The sequence below is a fragment of the Lichenostomus cassidix genome, chromosome 7 (assembly GCF_008360975.1).
Source record: "Lichenostomus cassidix isolate B80296 chromosome 7, HeHo_3.0, whole genome shotgun sequence".
In the NCBI taxonomy this organism is placed as follows: domain Eukaryota; kingdom Metazoa; phylum Chordata; class Aves; order Passeriformes; family Meliphagidae; genus Lichenostomus; species Lichenostomus cassidix.
Window position 1 is genome coordinate 29,752,970 of NC_139488.1, and position 15,071 is coordinate 29,768,040.

Genomic DNA, 15,071 nt, shown 5'->3' on the forward strand with positions numbered 1-15,071 from the left:
TTTCCCCAAGGACAAAAAGAAAGTTCACTAATTTTTTTTAATATTTCAATGCGTGTATCAGTTTTAAATCTGACATTCTATTTCAGAAGACCTAAGAAATAACAGTCCTATTTATATTGGAATAACTACTTACGTTTTTGTATTTGTAACTGCTCCTGGGTTACACTTTAAATGTAAATTAAAAGCTGTTTTACTGTAATCATGTGGTCCATTTTTCTGGATTCTGTGACATTTTAGTCTTTCACTGAAGCATAAACAGTTTTTAAACACTTCCCATCACCGCTGTAGCCTCATAAGGGCAGTTACCTACTGCTCCAGTGGCAAAGAGATTAAAATAATATTTGGAATAGAATTCCTCTTTTACCCAACTTGTGTCTTCTTGTATTGAAGTCTCCACATTTTTTCCTGTTTGAGGAAAAAATGTGTATTTCACTCTCTTCCATTTCAGTCATTTATATTCCTCCTTCAAAATACCTTTCCAGTATATTTATAGCCCATTTCACTTTTGCCCTTATGGAGTCTCTCCCCACCTCAGTCCTGTGGCAGTATCTTTGACTTTGTCCATCACTGATCTGATGTACTAAAACTTAAAAGCAATTCACTTTTGTGATTTACAAGATACAACTGCAGAACTTCTCACTTTGTCAAGGTTATGAAGCATCTTAAATAATACTGCCTGGGTTGAGTGCTTCAATTTAGGTAATCTGCTTTTCTTAAAACTTTGCAGAGTACACTAGACATCACCAGTTGAATGAATTCAGATTTAAACTGAACATGAATGAAAACCAAATATTTCATGAGTGTTACCATCATATGGCTACATTAAACCAGTACTAATCATGTCCCAGAATTGGTGTAAGAAATTTTTTTATTTTGGACACTGTACTTGTTATACAGATACCATGTCTGAAATTATTTGCAAGCTCACACTGCCTTAATTATTCATCCATGGTTCAGTTATAAAGGAATCTTCCTATATTCTTCAGCATATTTGATGGCCAAAGCAGAGTTCTGTAGTACTAAAATCCCTTGCAATGATTCATGTGAGCAAAACCTTTTTATCTCACAACGTCTTTTTTTATGTTATTCACTCTAACAATTTTCAGAGTTATGCATAGAAAAAAGGGTAAATGTAAAGCAAATTCTTCTATAAAACCTAAAAGTATTTTTCCTTTCTTTAATAAAAATCTCTGTAGTATTACTGACTTTAGGTAATTAAATGATCTTCTTCCTTACAACAAGTATGGCAAAATTATCTCGCCATATTCTCCTTTAGTCTCAGTTCCAACAAGTCTTCCTGAAGTGAAAAATAAAAGATGTTCCCAGAAAAAAAACATCCTTAAAGAGACCTAAAAATGTAAAAGGAGCTGTTTAAATTAGGAGTAACTTCCAGATGGTTTTGATCAAGGTAGGCTACTAGTCAAGTTAATGACTGCAATTAACGAGAAAACTGCCGATTGTCAGATTTCTTGCTGATGTGTTTGAAGATTTTCGCTTTGTGGACGTTCTTTGATTTCTGGTAGCCAAATCCACCACCTCCACCTCTTTTCTGTAGTCTTCTGCCATGGTTGCTGTTCACATCTAAAATTTTATTGGTTAAAGAATTTAAAAAGGAATTATTTGAAATATTGCATTTTGGAGTTTGTAAGGGTTATTGACTTGAGAAGAAATAACAGATTTACACAAAAGCTGAGCTGCCTAATTACAGAGAAACCCAGAACTTTGTGCCTGTGGTTTTAAATCGTCCTCCAGCTGTCCAATTAAATTGTCCAAAGCACCACTGATTAAATTTTTGCAGTTATAATATTTGAAATGTTACATTTTTGTTGATAAACTACTGTTGGAGCATGATGCATTTCTAAGATTAATAGCTAAAATCCACCCCAACAACAAACCAGCAGAATTTGAGCTACCATAGGAATTCAGCAGGTTGCACTGAACATTTATAATGCAGAAATTCAGCTTTGAAACACTGAAGTAAAAGGATACTGAGGTCAACAAACGGAGGAACTTTAAAACCAAACGAAAGGCTGACTTTGGGCAGATCCAAGTTATTGACATCGTAGATCTGCTTCAGAGAATGAGAATCATAAGCTCTGATGTAAGCTTTGTATGCCTCCTGGGCTGACTTGTGAAGGAAGTAGTTCTTCTCTATCAGTTTTTCCAGCTGGTGAGGAGAAAAAAAAAGTTAGAGACACTGACAATTATAGCTGTTAAAAGTCTATAAATTATATTCAAACATTATTTACTGTGAGTGGCAATGACATGCACTATGCACTGCAGCAAAACTGGCCTATGACACCAAAGTGCACATACAGGTATAAAAATTCTTTTATAAACAAGTAGAGGGACAGAAATGCCTGAAGCTGAATTATAGTACAAATAAAGCCTCAGCAGTATGAAAATGTACAGAAATATTAAATTGGGCTGTCCCAAACAAGTTAATTAAGAAGTACAATACACCAGCAGCCACACCATGAAACCATGTGTATGAGAATTTCCAGCCTGACACCTAAACTGGGTGATTCCATGCAATTCTGTACATTCTGTACATAAAAGATTAAGTCTTATCTTTTATTGTGCAAATGCATTGTGAAATCAGCAGTATTAATTCTAAGCCAAAAATGCAGATACACCAATGTAGACTGAGGCATTTTATTTGATGTGGGCCAAGTTCCCAATGCTCATTAGATCCCAGTGTCTCATTTGATGTTTAACATAAATTCAGCATACTAAAAATAAGCTACATTAGGTGTCATTTCTTCCTGATTGTGCTTGATTAGGAACCTCTCTCTGTAAGGACTGTCTTCACTGCTTCTTGTGTTTGCTATTTTAAATTCAAGTTACTGCAAAGAGCTCTTATCAAAAGAATGATTCACAGAAGTAATCAACAACAGAAATTCACATTTTCAGAATTATCTATGCTATTCCACTCAACTTTGTGCTCTGTAGCTATTTTTGTAACCCAGGGGCACAGAAGAGATTTAGCTGATACTGGGCTTTATTAACACCAGCTAATTAAAAATACACATGGACTACACACTAAATTCCTAAACAAGCACATGTATTTTTGAGCTGCAGTCATTACAGACTGCACCATTCTCCACGTAAATTATATTAAAGACATTCAAAGCAGTTGAAGTATAAAGCCATGCCATACCTGAGACTGGATGTCTGAAATTTTTGACCAAGAAAATTCGAATTCACTTAGTGGTACCTTAAAAACAAAAGAAGAAATGAAATATCAAAATTATTTACACTGTGTAAATACAGTGACTGTGTTTAAGACCAAGGACAAATAGAAAACAACCTGCTAGATAACAGATTTTTTTAATACCACAGCTGTATCTGCAAAGTGCCTTTACATCAATATGACAGTATTATCACTTCCTTTAAGCTAGAGTAATAGAGACACTCAGTATGACACTGTTTTTTACCACTTCTGCTTTAGAAGTTAAACCACTTTAGTTACAAGCCACAAAACAAACCCATAAGGAGAGCAACCAAGAAACTCTGTGCAGTTCTATTAAAATTATTACCTTTAGAAGAAGGCTCTGCTTCTTTTGGAATTAAACAAAATTAAATGGATCTTTGGAAAAAAAAACCCAAACAAAAAACTGGTTTTGCCTTTAAAAACCTGATGCACAGTAAAAAACCATAAATGTAGACATAAGTTTACCCTGGCTTGTTTTAGATAACGAAGGAAGCCCAGTTCTTCTGGCCGTAAAATGAGCAGAGCGTGTCCTCTACCATTGATTCCTCTGGCAGTCCTACCCACACGATGGATATATTCCTTTTGGAAAGAATAACAAACAGCAAGGTCAGGCAGGCTTAATAATCAACAAAAAATACACCAAAGTGAACCTCAATATCATGTAATGCATCATTCATTATTCTGTAAGGCTTTTTCTTGGCACTGACACAAGGATGAGGGAAACCAAGTGCTGAAGGTGCAAAGCACCATCAGGCTGGGACAGAGCCCCTCAGTAAAGGACTTTATCTTTTACTGAAGGAAAAGAATCTTAAGTCTACTGTAACTGAAAATTAAACCTTGATTTTGATGTATTTGTCAAAACTTCTGAGTTTTTTGAATTTCACTTGTTTACAGTAGACATTTATTCAAATATTATCTTTAAACAAAAAGCAGATTTCAACTGGAAAAGCTCAGGGATACGTACGTAAACTCAGGCTCCTCTTGAGAAGTGTTTTGTTCCTTAGCTGGTTGAATTTTAATTTCACAGCACAAAGGACATTTTAAAAAGCAACTCTTAAAATGGGAACAAAGGTCTTGGTTAGGAGCAGCATTTCCTAGGAGCTGGTGAAGGGAAGTGAAAGAAATCACTTGGATATGACCATGGCTGAATCCTGACCTCTGTCAAGCAGCAGTTTCAGCTTTTCTCTGCAACTAAGTTTGCAGTCAGGGTTTGATTTCTTGCTGTGACACTTGTCCATTTCCTCAACTTACCTTGGGATCATCTGGAGGGTCATACTGGACAATCCAGTCAACTTCAGGAATGTCCAGTCCTCTGGCAGCTACATCAGTGCACAGCAGTATTCCAGACTCTGCATTACAGAACTGGAAAAACGTTGTAGTACGTTTGGTCTGTTTTTGCTTGCCCTAAAAGGAAACAAACACATTGGGGATGAAATATCAACTAAAAAAATAATTTGAGACATTTTTTCCATCTTATACAGACCAAACAGGACCACTTGGCAGTGAAGAAACAAAGAAAAAAATAAACAGCACAGGGCTACAAGAAGTGGCGTCTCCCAAAACATTAAAAATTGCATAAACATTTTTCTCATGAGGACAACATAAATGTTGCAAATTCAGGAAAAGGACATTTGCAAGTCTAGTAATAGTAGACAGATTACAGGTTAAAAAAGCAAGCAACCAAGAAAACCCATACTTCAAACAGTTTTATCAAAGAATAGTGGAAAATTACCCCCCAAAATAAAAAAGGACATTTGTAGTTAGTTGTAACTGTTTCACAGACTTTCAGTCAATTGTCCTAAACTGTTCATTTTGTGGTTTTGACAAAAAGTTTACAATATTCATCCAAAAGGTAAGAATTGGCATAGTAAAACCAAACATCACCCTGGCCTTAGGAAAGTCACCAAACACTTCAGGGATCACTTGGGATTTCTCTGACAAGAGCTTTGCTCCACATGTCAAGTTTTAGTGCTTGTGAAAGGCAACCTCTCGTTAAAAACCACAAAGTTATGACACACAGAGCACAAATTAATATCAGTGTTCAGCCCTGGTTCAAGAAATAGCAAGTTTGATTACTGAAGTGTTATTACATCATCTTTGCATTATCTCCTTCCTCCACAGATAAATCAAGACCATCATCAGTTTTGTGAGGAGGGTGTCTATTAAAAACCAGGCTGAAACAAACAAGGCAAATGTAGAGTCAGTAAGAGTTTACAGGTATTATCAGAATAATTAAAAATAAATCAATAATTACAATACTTACATGAATAGCCAAAACAGGTAGGTCAATATAGTTGAGTAATTCATAGTGGTACTTCACTGACATACATGAAGAAAAAAATACCATCAGTTTCTTCTTCCGGTTCTTCTTGAGGAAAGTGAAGAGCAAAAGGAATCTTTTTTCAGATGGACACACTACATACCCCTGGAAAATTTTTAAACATTGTTAAATAAAAATAGCAAGGAGCAAACTTCTGTTTCAGTAATACAATTGCACCAGGGAAGAGTTACTTTGTGAAAAAATCACACCAAATAGTTAAACAGTGAAATTAGTCTGAAGCACCCCAAGCAAAAACCACACAGGGCTTGGTGCGTTCACAGATCACACCCCTTCCCTTCTAACATTTGTGTCTTACCTGTTCAAGACCATCTACTGTTGCTGTCTCCTTGTTGTCATCAACCCCAACATACAGTGGCTCTTTCTTCAGAGAGATCTTTGCCAGATCTTCAACCTTTCTGGTTTGTGTGGCAGAGAAAAGCATCGTCTGTCTGCGTTCTGGAAAAATATTTGAAAGACAGCCTCATTTTTTAAAGAATTCAAATAGCAAGTCTATAAAATCTCTAACTGCAAACTTCACCATGCAAGTCTAACTTTTTCAATTAAATTCTAATTCTAACATAATGCTACTGACAAACAAATAGGTGTAGTGTATTTTGGGTTTTACACAATGTTTATTTCAGTTGTCCCCATCCCCCAAATCCTACCAGTTATCAAAACACAGTGTTCTTTCTCTGTAAAAATGTTAATAATCATTTGAAATCCAACTTAGACACAAAGCAATGAATTAAATAGAGATCAACCTTCTAATTCCAACTATAACTGCAAGTTAGAAGACATTTTTCCTTCTATTTAAACCTTATTAGGAAATAATGAATTGAAGGAAATAAACAGGCAGAGAAAGATGAATGAGAAAATGCAGATGTTAAACTAAAAGGAGTTTATATGAAAATAATTATATCTCTAAAGAGCATATGAAAACTCTGTTCTTCAGATAAGTGCTGTTGAACAAGTAATATATACTAACTAGCAGAACAAAAGGACAAAGTAAGACAACCACTGTGAAGTTCATTTACAGAACTATAAAAATTAATGACTTCTCTTATAATAATTGAGTCAGAAGGAGACATAATGTTAGTCAAGTGATTCCTGGAAAGATAGTTTTTTTTTTCTTACTTGGTAAAAGTTTTATGATCTGTTTCATTTCTTCTTCAAATCCAACCTCCAAGATTCGATCTGCCTCATCAATTACCAAACACTGCAAGTTCTTGTACATGAAACCTGGGGTGTTCTAGAAGATTAACAAATTCACAGTCAGACAGGGGAAAAGGAGTTTTATTCCATTTTAATAACCAGATTAGACATCAATAATGTGTCTACCTGCATATGATCCAGCAGTCTTCCTGGTGTTGCTACAATGATGTTGATTCCATTTCCCAGCTTCTGTGCTTCTGCTGATCTGTTACTTCCCCCCATGATCAGACCATAGGTGTGAACATGATGGTTCATAAGTTCTTTAAGAACTCCGTAGGTTTGCATAGCCAGCTCTCGAGTAGGAGAAAGAATAATAACACCCGTTCCTAAAAAATACATCCATCAGACACGAGTCAGTTACAGCTCATCCAACCCCCCAAATGGCTGCACTGCAGTAAAATTCAACTGTGAAATGAAGAGCCTTACCATTCCTAGGCATGAATTTCAGCTTGTAGATGAGCTCCACTGCAGGAATGAGAAATGCAAGTGTTTTTCCACTGCCTGTTTTTGCAGCTGCTAAAATATCCCTGTAAGTGGCAATGTTATAAAAGGAAGTAATTAGTTAACCATGCAGACAAAAGAATAATCTCACTCTGATCAATGCTAACAATAATTGCTTAAAGAAAATCATTGGTGTTAGTACTTTGAGCTTGGTGGCAAATGCAGGTCACAGCAATCAATCTGTAAAAGGCTGGACTTCATAATCTTGGAGGTCTTTTCCAACCTTAATAATTCCATGATTTGATTCTATCATTCATGTGTGTAGCTTGCCAGCAAAATTTACAAAACAACTGGGGTCATTAGAGTGATTAAAAAGATGTATTTCTTACCTGCCTTCCAGAAGTGGCTTAATACTTTTATGCTGAATTTCAGTCATGTGCGTAAATCCCATGTCATTTATGCCTTTCAATGTATTCTCACTGACAGAACCAGCCAGGGAAGCAAAGGAATTGTCTTCAAAAGCACCTGAAGTGAGGGGGGAAATGAAAAATATTTAAACTTATTTCTTCCTTTCATGTGCTGTCCAAGATTAACCAGTTCAAATTGACCTTTACGAAAAAATCAAAGGACTTTTTCTTATTGCGTGCTAACGTAAAATCCAAACATATTGGCAAAGTATTCTGCATTAATGTGTTCATAAGAAAACTACACAGACATAATAAGAATGACTATGAATGCACTGCTTCTTCTGCCAGATTTTACTAGTTGTACACCTCCAAATTGCTCTTCATGGACTTCTTCCTTTACAGATAAGCATATGTGCATATTGGTTTAAAACCCAGACTTTCACCAGTAATTTTAGGACCAAGAGGTGTGTATATAATGCAAATTTCTGAAAACAGTTACTGGGTAACAGCTGTACAGCTGCCAGTGTCACATCACCTGTATTCAAACACCTGACTTACAAAGCTCACTTGAAAACTGCAACTTGCTCTGGGAGAAAAGTGTTAGACCTTGGGTTTTTGCACATGCATGAAAAAGAGAACACAAGATACCTGTTACACCTAGTGGTAAACTGGGCACTTCATCCTCCTCTTCTTCCACTTCTTTCCCTCCAGAATCCTGCTTATCTTCATCTTCAACCTCTGCAGATTCATCTTCTTCAGTTTTTGCTTTTTTGGCTTCTGTATCTAGAGAGTTATTTTACACAAACAAGTCAGTTAGAAATGCAAAGCTCACATTAACCACGAAACCATGTACAAAGATCGTGATATTCCAGGCGGTGGAAGGGGGCTGGAGAAGGAGAAGCAAGGTTTCTATGGAATTTTCTGAGGTACAGAGCAAAAAACCCCCAAGTTCCTTCCACACAGCCCACTTCCCACAGTGAAACAATGTAGCTTAATGCATATCATACAACATTTTATATGGAAACAAGATAAACTTTCCTTAAACTAGGCACAAAATTCTTTCCCAACTGCAATGCAGACATCAAACTTCCGACAGCATTTGTGCTCAGGACATGTGAAATGTTGCATTTTAAGTACCTGAATCCTCAGAGGTGAAAGCACCTCTTCACTGGCACAACCATGAAGAGTGTCACAAAAATCAAACACATTTTGGAAGCTTTTGTTCCTCATAGAGCACTATTCTTCTATTCCTCTTTCATATTCCTCAGATATGTATAAAAACATATCCAAATCAGCAGTATTTGTGAGGTGCTTTTTTTTCCTTGTAGTTTTCCAGTACTCTTCGGTTTCACAATATATAGATGTTGCCAAAGGCTGGCCATACTGCTAAAAAGCTGTGCTGGCTGCACAGCCCAGCACAGAGAGCACCCATCTGCCAGAGCTCTGCCCTGAAACACAGGGCATGTATTTCAATAACAAACAAGCCAAACATCCAAACAATGTTACAAAGCAAAATCCTATGCAGCAATTAAATGGGCTGCTAGTGTGAATGAAGAATTCAAATATCGCAGCTGGAATAGAAGAGGTAAAGCTTTAGATCTCAGGACTTTAAAACGCACACCCGGCCGGCACATGGCACTCCAAACTTTCCCCGATGCGGCGGAACCCAAAGGAGTTTGGGGCCCGCAAGACTACCTCTGGCCTGGGAGACACGCTGTCTTTGCTATGAACACGCACCATCTACTCCATTAGCCACCGCTTTCCTCTTTTTCTTCTTCTTTTTCTTCTTCTTCTCCTCTCCGTTGAGGGGTCCGGCTGCGTCCGCAGGTTCCGCTCCCTCCTCCGCCGCTTCCAGCTCTGCGGCCGCCGCTTCCTCCACCTCCTCCTCCTCCTCCAGGGGTCCCTGGGCTGCCTCGCCCGGCGAGGGCACTGCACGGCGGAGAGACAGAGGAGAGAACACAAAATCAGCCACAGATGCACCAGCGCCCGGCCGGGAAAAGGCTCGGCGGCGCCGCCCGCCCGTACCTGCCCCCTGGGCCGCCAGCAGCTTCAGGTTGCGCTGCCGCAGCTTCAGGTTGCGCTTGTGGATCTTCTTGCGGAGCAGCCGCATGGGCAGGTTGCTGGCGGCCGCCGGCACCGACATCGCGGCGGTACAGGAGCGGCACCAGCGGCAGCGGGGCCGGCGCGCTCCCGGCACACGTGGGGAGGCCGCGTCCGGTACCGGCGGAAGCGCCGCCCGCGGGGCCTCACGGGCGCGGAGCAGCGCCCTCTGCGGGCCTGGCGGAGGCAGCGCCGCTCCCGGCCCGCGCCTGGGCCGCTGAGGCGGAGCACAGCCGGGGCTCCCTGAGGAGGGACTCGCCGTGTCCGCACGGACCCTCCCCTCACAACACCCTGTGCACGCTGGGGCTGCCTCTGCCCCTGAGTACAATGTTCAACGAGGGAGAGAGGCAGAATTAAAGAATTGGTTAGGTTGGAAAAGAGCTCTGAGATCACTGAGTCCAACCTGTGACCGAACCGTGTCAACTACACCGTGGCACTGAGTGCCACCTCCGCGCTTTCCTTAAACACTTCCAGGGATGGTGTATCCACCACCTCCCCGGGCAGCAATCTCCCTTTGTGAAGAAATTCCTTCTAATATCCAATTTAAACCTCCCCTTGAGGTTTAAACAGCTTGAGGCTGTGCTCTTGTCCTGTCACTGTAGCCTGGGAGCAAAGCCCCATCCCCACCTCCTACACCCTCCTGTCAGGAAATTACAGGGAACAATAAGGTCCCTCCTGAGTCTCCTTTTTCCAGGCTAAGCACCCCCAGCTCCCTCAGCCGCTGCTCCATCAGACTCATCAGCCTCATCAGCCCTTTCGTCACTGCCCTGCTCTGCCCTCACTCAGCCCTTCAGCCCCCTGGAGCTGAGGGGCACAGCACTCAGGTGTGACATGACCAGCGCCGAGCACAAGGACAGAATCACTTCCCTGCTCCTTCCAAAGGGTGATTCCCGGCGGCTGAGGCGCGGCAGACCAGCAGAGGGCACAGACAGCACAGGGATGTGCCGCAGCTTTGTCCTCTGGAACCAGAAACCAGAGCTTCTTAGAGACCCGAGACTACAAATTGAATAAGGTTCAGCCTGCGATGCCTTGCTGTAGCACAGAATAAACTGCAGAACTAATTCTGTATTAACTTCGAAGTGTTTATTGCGCCTTTTTTTTTTTTTTTAAAGCTACTGATGTTAGAGATGAAACAAAAGTAATTTTTCATCATCTGTAATTGTTGTCTTGCATAGGTCATATGGATCATCAGGATGAGAATTAAATTTGTCTTGCTAGAGCTTCATACTGTGAACCGTGTGATCCTGTTCGGACTTTCACAGACTGGATAACACCACTTCATTAAATTGAGTAGATTACTGCTATCTCCATCAGCTGCATTTGAAAGTAAACTGATCCATCCTCAGCAAGAAAGGCTTTTGGTACAAACCTCAGAGGAACTCAGTTTTACCTGCCTGCTTAATTTTAAGCAGGTGAAAGTTCCTTGCTGCAGCTCAGTGTAATTTAGGTTCTAGGCATAGTTTCTTTCTGGCTACCTCATATTGTGTTTACAGAACATATTTTTAAGTAGACATGGGTTTGCTCTTCCTAGTCTGTACTGATTTCTATGGACGTGACTAGGTTTACTATTTGGATCCAGATTTAACCAGAGCAGTGCTTCTTTCTGGAATATGGCCATGGTGCAGATAAAGTCTATAAAAATCTGGACAGCAGGGAGCTGACACTAATACACTGAGGGAGGACAATATTATGTCCTTTGGGCTTGGCATGGTCTTCATGTTCCCATCTTCACCAGCGATGCCAGGATCATCACTAATTTTGCTTTCACCCACGTCATCACACCCCCAGCTCTGCCAAGAATTAGGACCTGCAAACCCTGGTCAGGTAAAAGCCTTCATAAAGAACTCACCTCAGTGTCCATGCTGGGTTCTGGCTGACTTGGCAAGTCTTTGTGAAATTGCATTAGTATGGCACAAGGCCCACATTGATAAACTGTCCTGAAAAGTTATGTCAGATCCCACTGCTCAGGATGTATTGGCTGTGTCTGTTGGCTACAATCAGCATGGCACACAAGGAAAACTTTATAGATAAAAGATGGTCTTGCATCTGTGTACACAGATGTCAGGGCATTATGTATAAGAATTCAGTAATTACAGATTTTTGTAGGTGGCAAAATATCATATGCTCCAAAATTGCTTTCTCTCAGCGTCTTTTAAAATATGTTCGTTAGAGTTAACAAAGAATTGTTCTCTGGAAATTTCAAAATGTGTATTCTATGAGCTTCCTTCTTTTATAATTTCTTTGTTTTTCTTCAAGCTGTAATCATGGAAAGTCATACAAAATAGAAGACTCAGTAGATAATAATGACAATATTATTGTGACAGGTCTAGACAGCAATTTAAGACACTAACTCATGTTAATAGTTATTCTCTGAATTTTGGCATTTCTTAGATATCATATGAATCCCCCCTAGTACAAGTGTCATTTCTGTCCAATACATTCATTCCTAATTGCTTGAGTTATCAGGCAATCATTACTAACAATAGGATTTTCTCAAGTGGTTATTGAGTTGTTGTCAAAATGTCTCAAATTTTCTGCGCATGATCTTGCAGGAAGGTTGGTAGGGAAACATATTTTGTGTTAGTTAAGCCTTTACAGAGCTGAGTAAGTCCATATGAGGTATTCTGAATTTATTTCTGAAGATTAATGTTTTTAATGGGCTGCCAATGTAAATATTTTAGTGCCCAGAGTTAATTCATCCTTAAAGCCAAATTCAAAATATTTGTGCTTACTTACCATTAACTAATTTGTTTTGGTTAAAACGTAAGGCAGAAGTAGTCATTGATTTCAGTTGTATCATTTCAGGTAGAAGGTGGTCATTCATACAAAAGGTCCAAAATCCTATCTAGAAAAGATCATGAAACAAAAATGTGTAGTCATTTTTTAATACAGAAGTTTGGGTACAGAGCTGAATTAAGTAAGACAAGTTTTATTTTCAGAAATCAGAATTTCTGAAAAAATCCTTTTTGTTGTCTTAGGTTGGACATGAAGAAAATCAGCATGGGTGTAATTTGGAACATCTGCACCATTCAGCTAAAAGTTCTGAACTAGAAAACTACAGCTTTTATTGCTTACAGTCACAAACTGGAAAACTGTTCAGAGCTGTCTTTTCATTTTTAACAGATTATAATTTTCCATATTAGAGCAAATTTATCTGTCAGACAGTAATACAAAGGCACTTGATTTAAAACCAGGGTTTTTTTTTTCAAATGTGCCTACCTTACCAATGTGTGTACATATGCAAATGATGGATACAAAGGTATCTGCAGAAATAATTAATTTTCGAATTCAATGGAGACATGTAATTCTGAAATGTGGACTCTGACAGAGAAAAGTTACCCAAATCTGAACTGAGTAAATGGCATAGATGCAGATATATTCAAATATATCACATAGAGAATAGCTGACTTCATTTATAGAATATGTCAATGTTAGTTTGTGTTAGAAATTGCTGGTACAAATCATGTCTTTGTAGAGTATTGCTGAATATCACTGAATTTGTGGGGGAATTCAGATGATGGCTGACAAGGAGAGTAAGGTATCCATGTTTGGAAAAAGCAAGGTAAGCTATCATAATCACATCTTTTTAGGGGTTTTGTTTAATACTGGCTTGCAAATAATGTCTCCAATGGAAGTGTTGTCTCAGTTGTAACTGCCATCACCAGCACTTTGTGACATGGCAATACAGCTGGATTCAAATCACATCTGGGACTTTTTTAGGAAATTTCTCATTCAGCCCATATTTCACTACTGGAACTGAAACCATTGCCATCGTTCTAATATATTATCTCCTCTTTTACACACATAGAGGAGCAAAGTCAAGGAAATGCTACCTTGTATAAAATGCTGTAGCTCTTACTTGCAGTAAGAGATTATTTCATATTTAACACCTACACACTGCAAACAAAAAAAAGTCTTCTGGAAAACCAGGTGCTATACACATTTTTATCCTCACAGAGGCAATGAGAGAACAAAAAATACATACTGCAAGAGCAGTGCACAGTTTGTAATGTACCACTGGCAGGCAGGAGGGTACCATGAGGATAACAGTACTGTAAAATTATGCATGGCACAGAGCTGAAGAGTTTAGTTTCTATTTGATTTTGTTTATTTAATTTTATTTTTATTTATAGTTTGTTTCTGACATTTGCAGTTTAAACTTACAAAGTATTTTTGGGGTCCTCAGAAGCTGCTTTTCTGAATCAGATGAAATAATAATCAAACATTTTCTGTTCTGTTCTAGGAGACTCTTTACATTGTTTGCTTCCACTGTTCCCTAGCAGGCTTTGACAAATACCCTGTTTTGCATGACAGTAAGATACAGCCACTTGTATTGACAACATGTAAATTCACAATATTCTTTCTTTACATGCAAAGATCCAATTTTTAATTTTTACCTATTTTTTTACAAAACTTAGTGAAGGTTTTTCAAAATGCTGCAAAGGCTACAAGTAGGATGAAGTGATTTATTAGCAAATTAGTCAAACTGCAGGTGTAGCAACTGGTTTATAACTTACAGACTGACAGGTTCATAATCCTTACAATAATAATTTTCTCAGGCATAAAAGGCATTTCTTTTACAGTGCCCTCATTAATTTAAAGAATCCTAGTAAATATATTACTGTCTCCTATTCAGAAGGAGTGTGTCTTATATATTGCCTTATCATTTACAGATCTTCATTTAAAATACCTCTGTTCAAATGATATAAAGTCATGATAAAACTCAAAGAGAGTATGAAATCTGAGACAGTAAGGGAAATACATCTGCTAAAAATTCTTTGCATCTCTTTTGAAGATAAAATTTGAAGGGGTAGATATTCTGGGAACATGGCAGCTGAGGAGACTGAATAGTGGCAGTTTGTGGCTGAAATGAACACAAGATGTCACCCTCGCTGTGAGAGAGCTCCAGCACACCTTTAGTTGAAGAGGAAAGAGAAGGAAGGATTGAGGTTACTTTTTTTTTTTTTTTTTTTAAAAAGTTGTCCACCACATGTGTTCATTCACCTATCCTGGAGCACTGCTTTGCTGCAAAATTTTCTCCACTATGCTGAAATTTTCTCGTCATTGATCAGATTTTTAATTGTTTTAAAGTAGTAAATCTAACAAATTTAATTGTTTTAAAGTAAATCTGAAATTCAGGATCAGATGTTACTTCCTTGAGTAGTAACCCAGTGTTTCTTATACAGTTAGTGAAAAAGATGATGGAGAACAGTGCCATATTTTTCTGAGTTTTCTTCAGTCTCATCAATTTTCATACATGTACCTGGAAGTCTAAAAGCTTGTAGAAAGGATAGAAGGATGAAATGTGAAAAACTTACCAATAACATCATGAGCTGATTTGTTACATTTCTTCCTAAAATGTGTAAACCTTTTTGTG

At 38.6% G+C, this 15,071-nt stretch overlaps 1 protein-coding gene across 1 annotated transcript; it reads right to left on the reverse strand.

Annotated features, from left to right (window-relative positions):
* Positions 1 to 850: 850 nt before the first annotated feature.
* DDX18 (DEAD-box helicase 18) lies at positions 851 to 9,827 on the reverse strand. The gene is made up of 14 exons (XM_085067062.1): positions 9,620 to 9,827; positions 9,332 to 9,523; positions 8,243 to 8,377; positions 7,577 to 7,712; positions 7,173 to 7,273; positions 6,873 to 7,072; positions 6,669 to 6,783; positions 5,851 to 5,990; positions 5,478 to 5,639; positions 4,466 to 4,618; positions 3,680 to 3,793; positions 3,161 to 3,217; positions 1,990 to 2,167; positions 851 to 1,581 (listed from the first exon to the last, which is right to left on the reverse strand). The coding sequence occupies exons 1-14, from the start codon at positions 9,735 to 9,737 to the stop codon at positions 1,439 to 1,441; spliced, it is 1,944 nt and encodes a 647-aa protein (XP_084923188.1). The 5' UTR covers positions 9,738 to 9,827; the 3' UTR covers positions 851 to 1,438.
* Positions 9,828 to 15,071: the final 5,244 nt, after the last annotated feature.

What these genes read in the sequence shown, in the direction of transcription:
- DDX18 (XM_085067062.1), bottom strand. Translation starts at nt 9,737, where the DNA reads ATGTCGGTGCCGGCGGCCGCCAGCAACCTGCCCATGCGGCTGCTCCGC. An exon ending in GAAATTCATGCCTAGGAATG is followed by an intron (nt 7,073 to 7,172) that starts GTAAGGCTCTTC and finishes TGTATTTTTTAG; the next exon opens with GAACGGGTGTTATTATTCTT. An exon ending in TTTCAGACATCCAGTCTCAG is followed by an intron (nt 2,168 to 3,160) that starts GTATGGCATGGC and finishes TCTCCTCACCAG; the next exon opens with CTGGAAAAACTGATAGAGAA.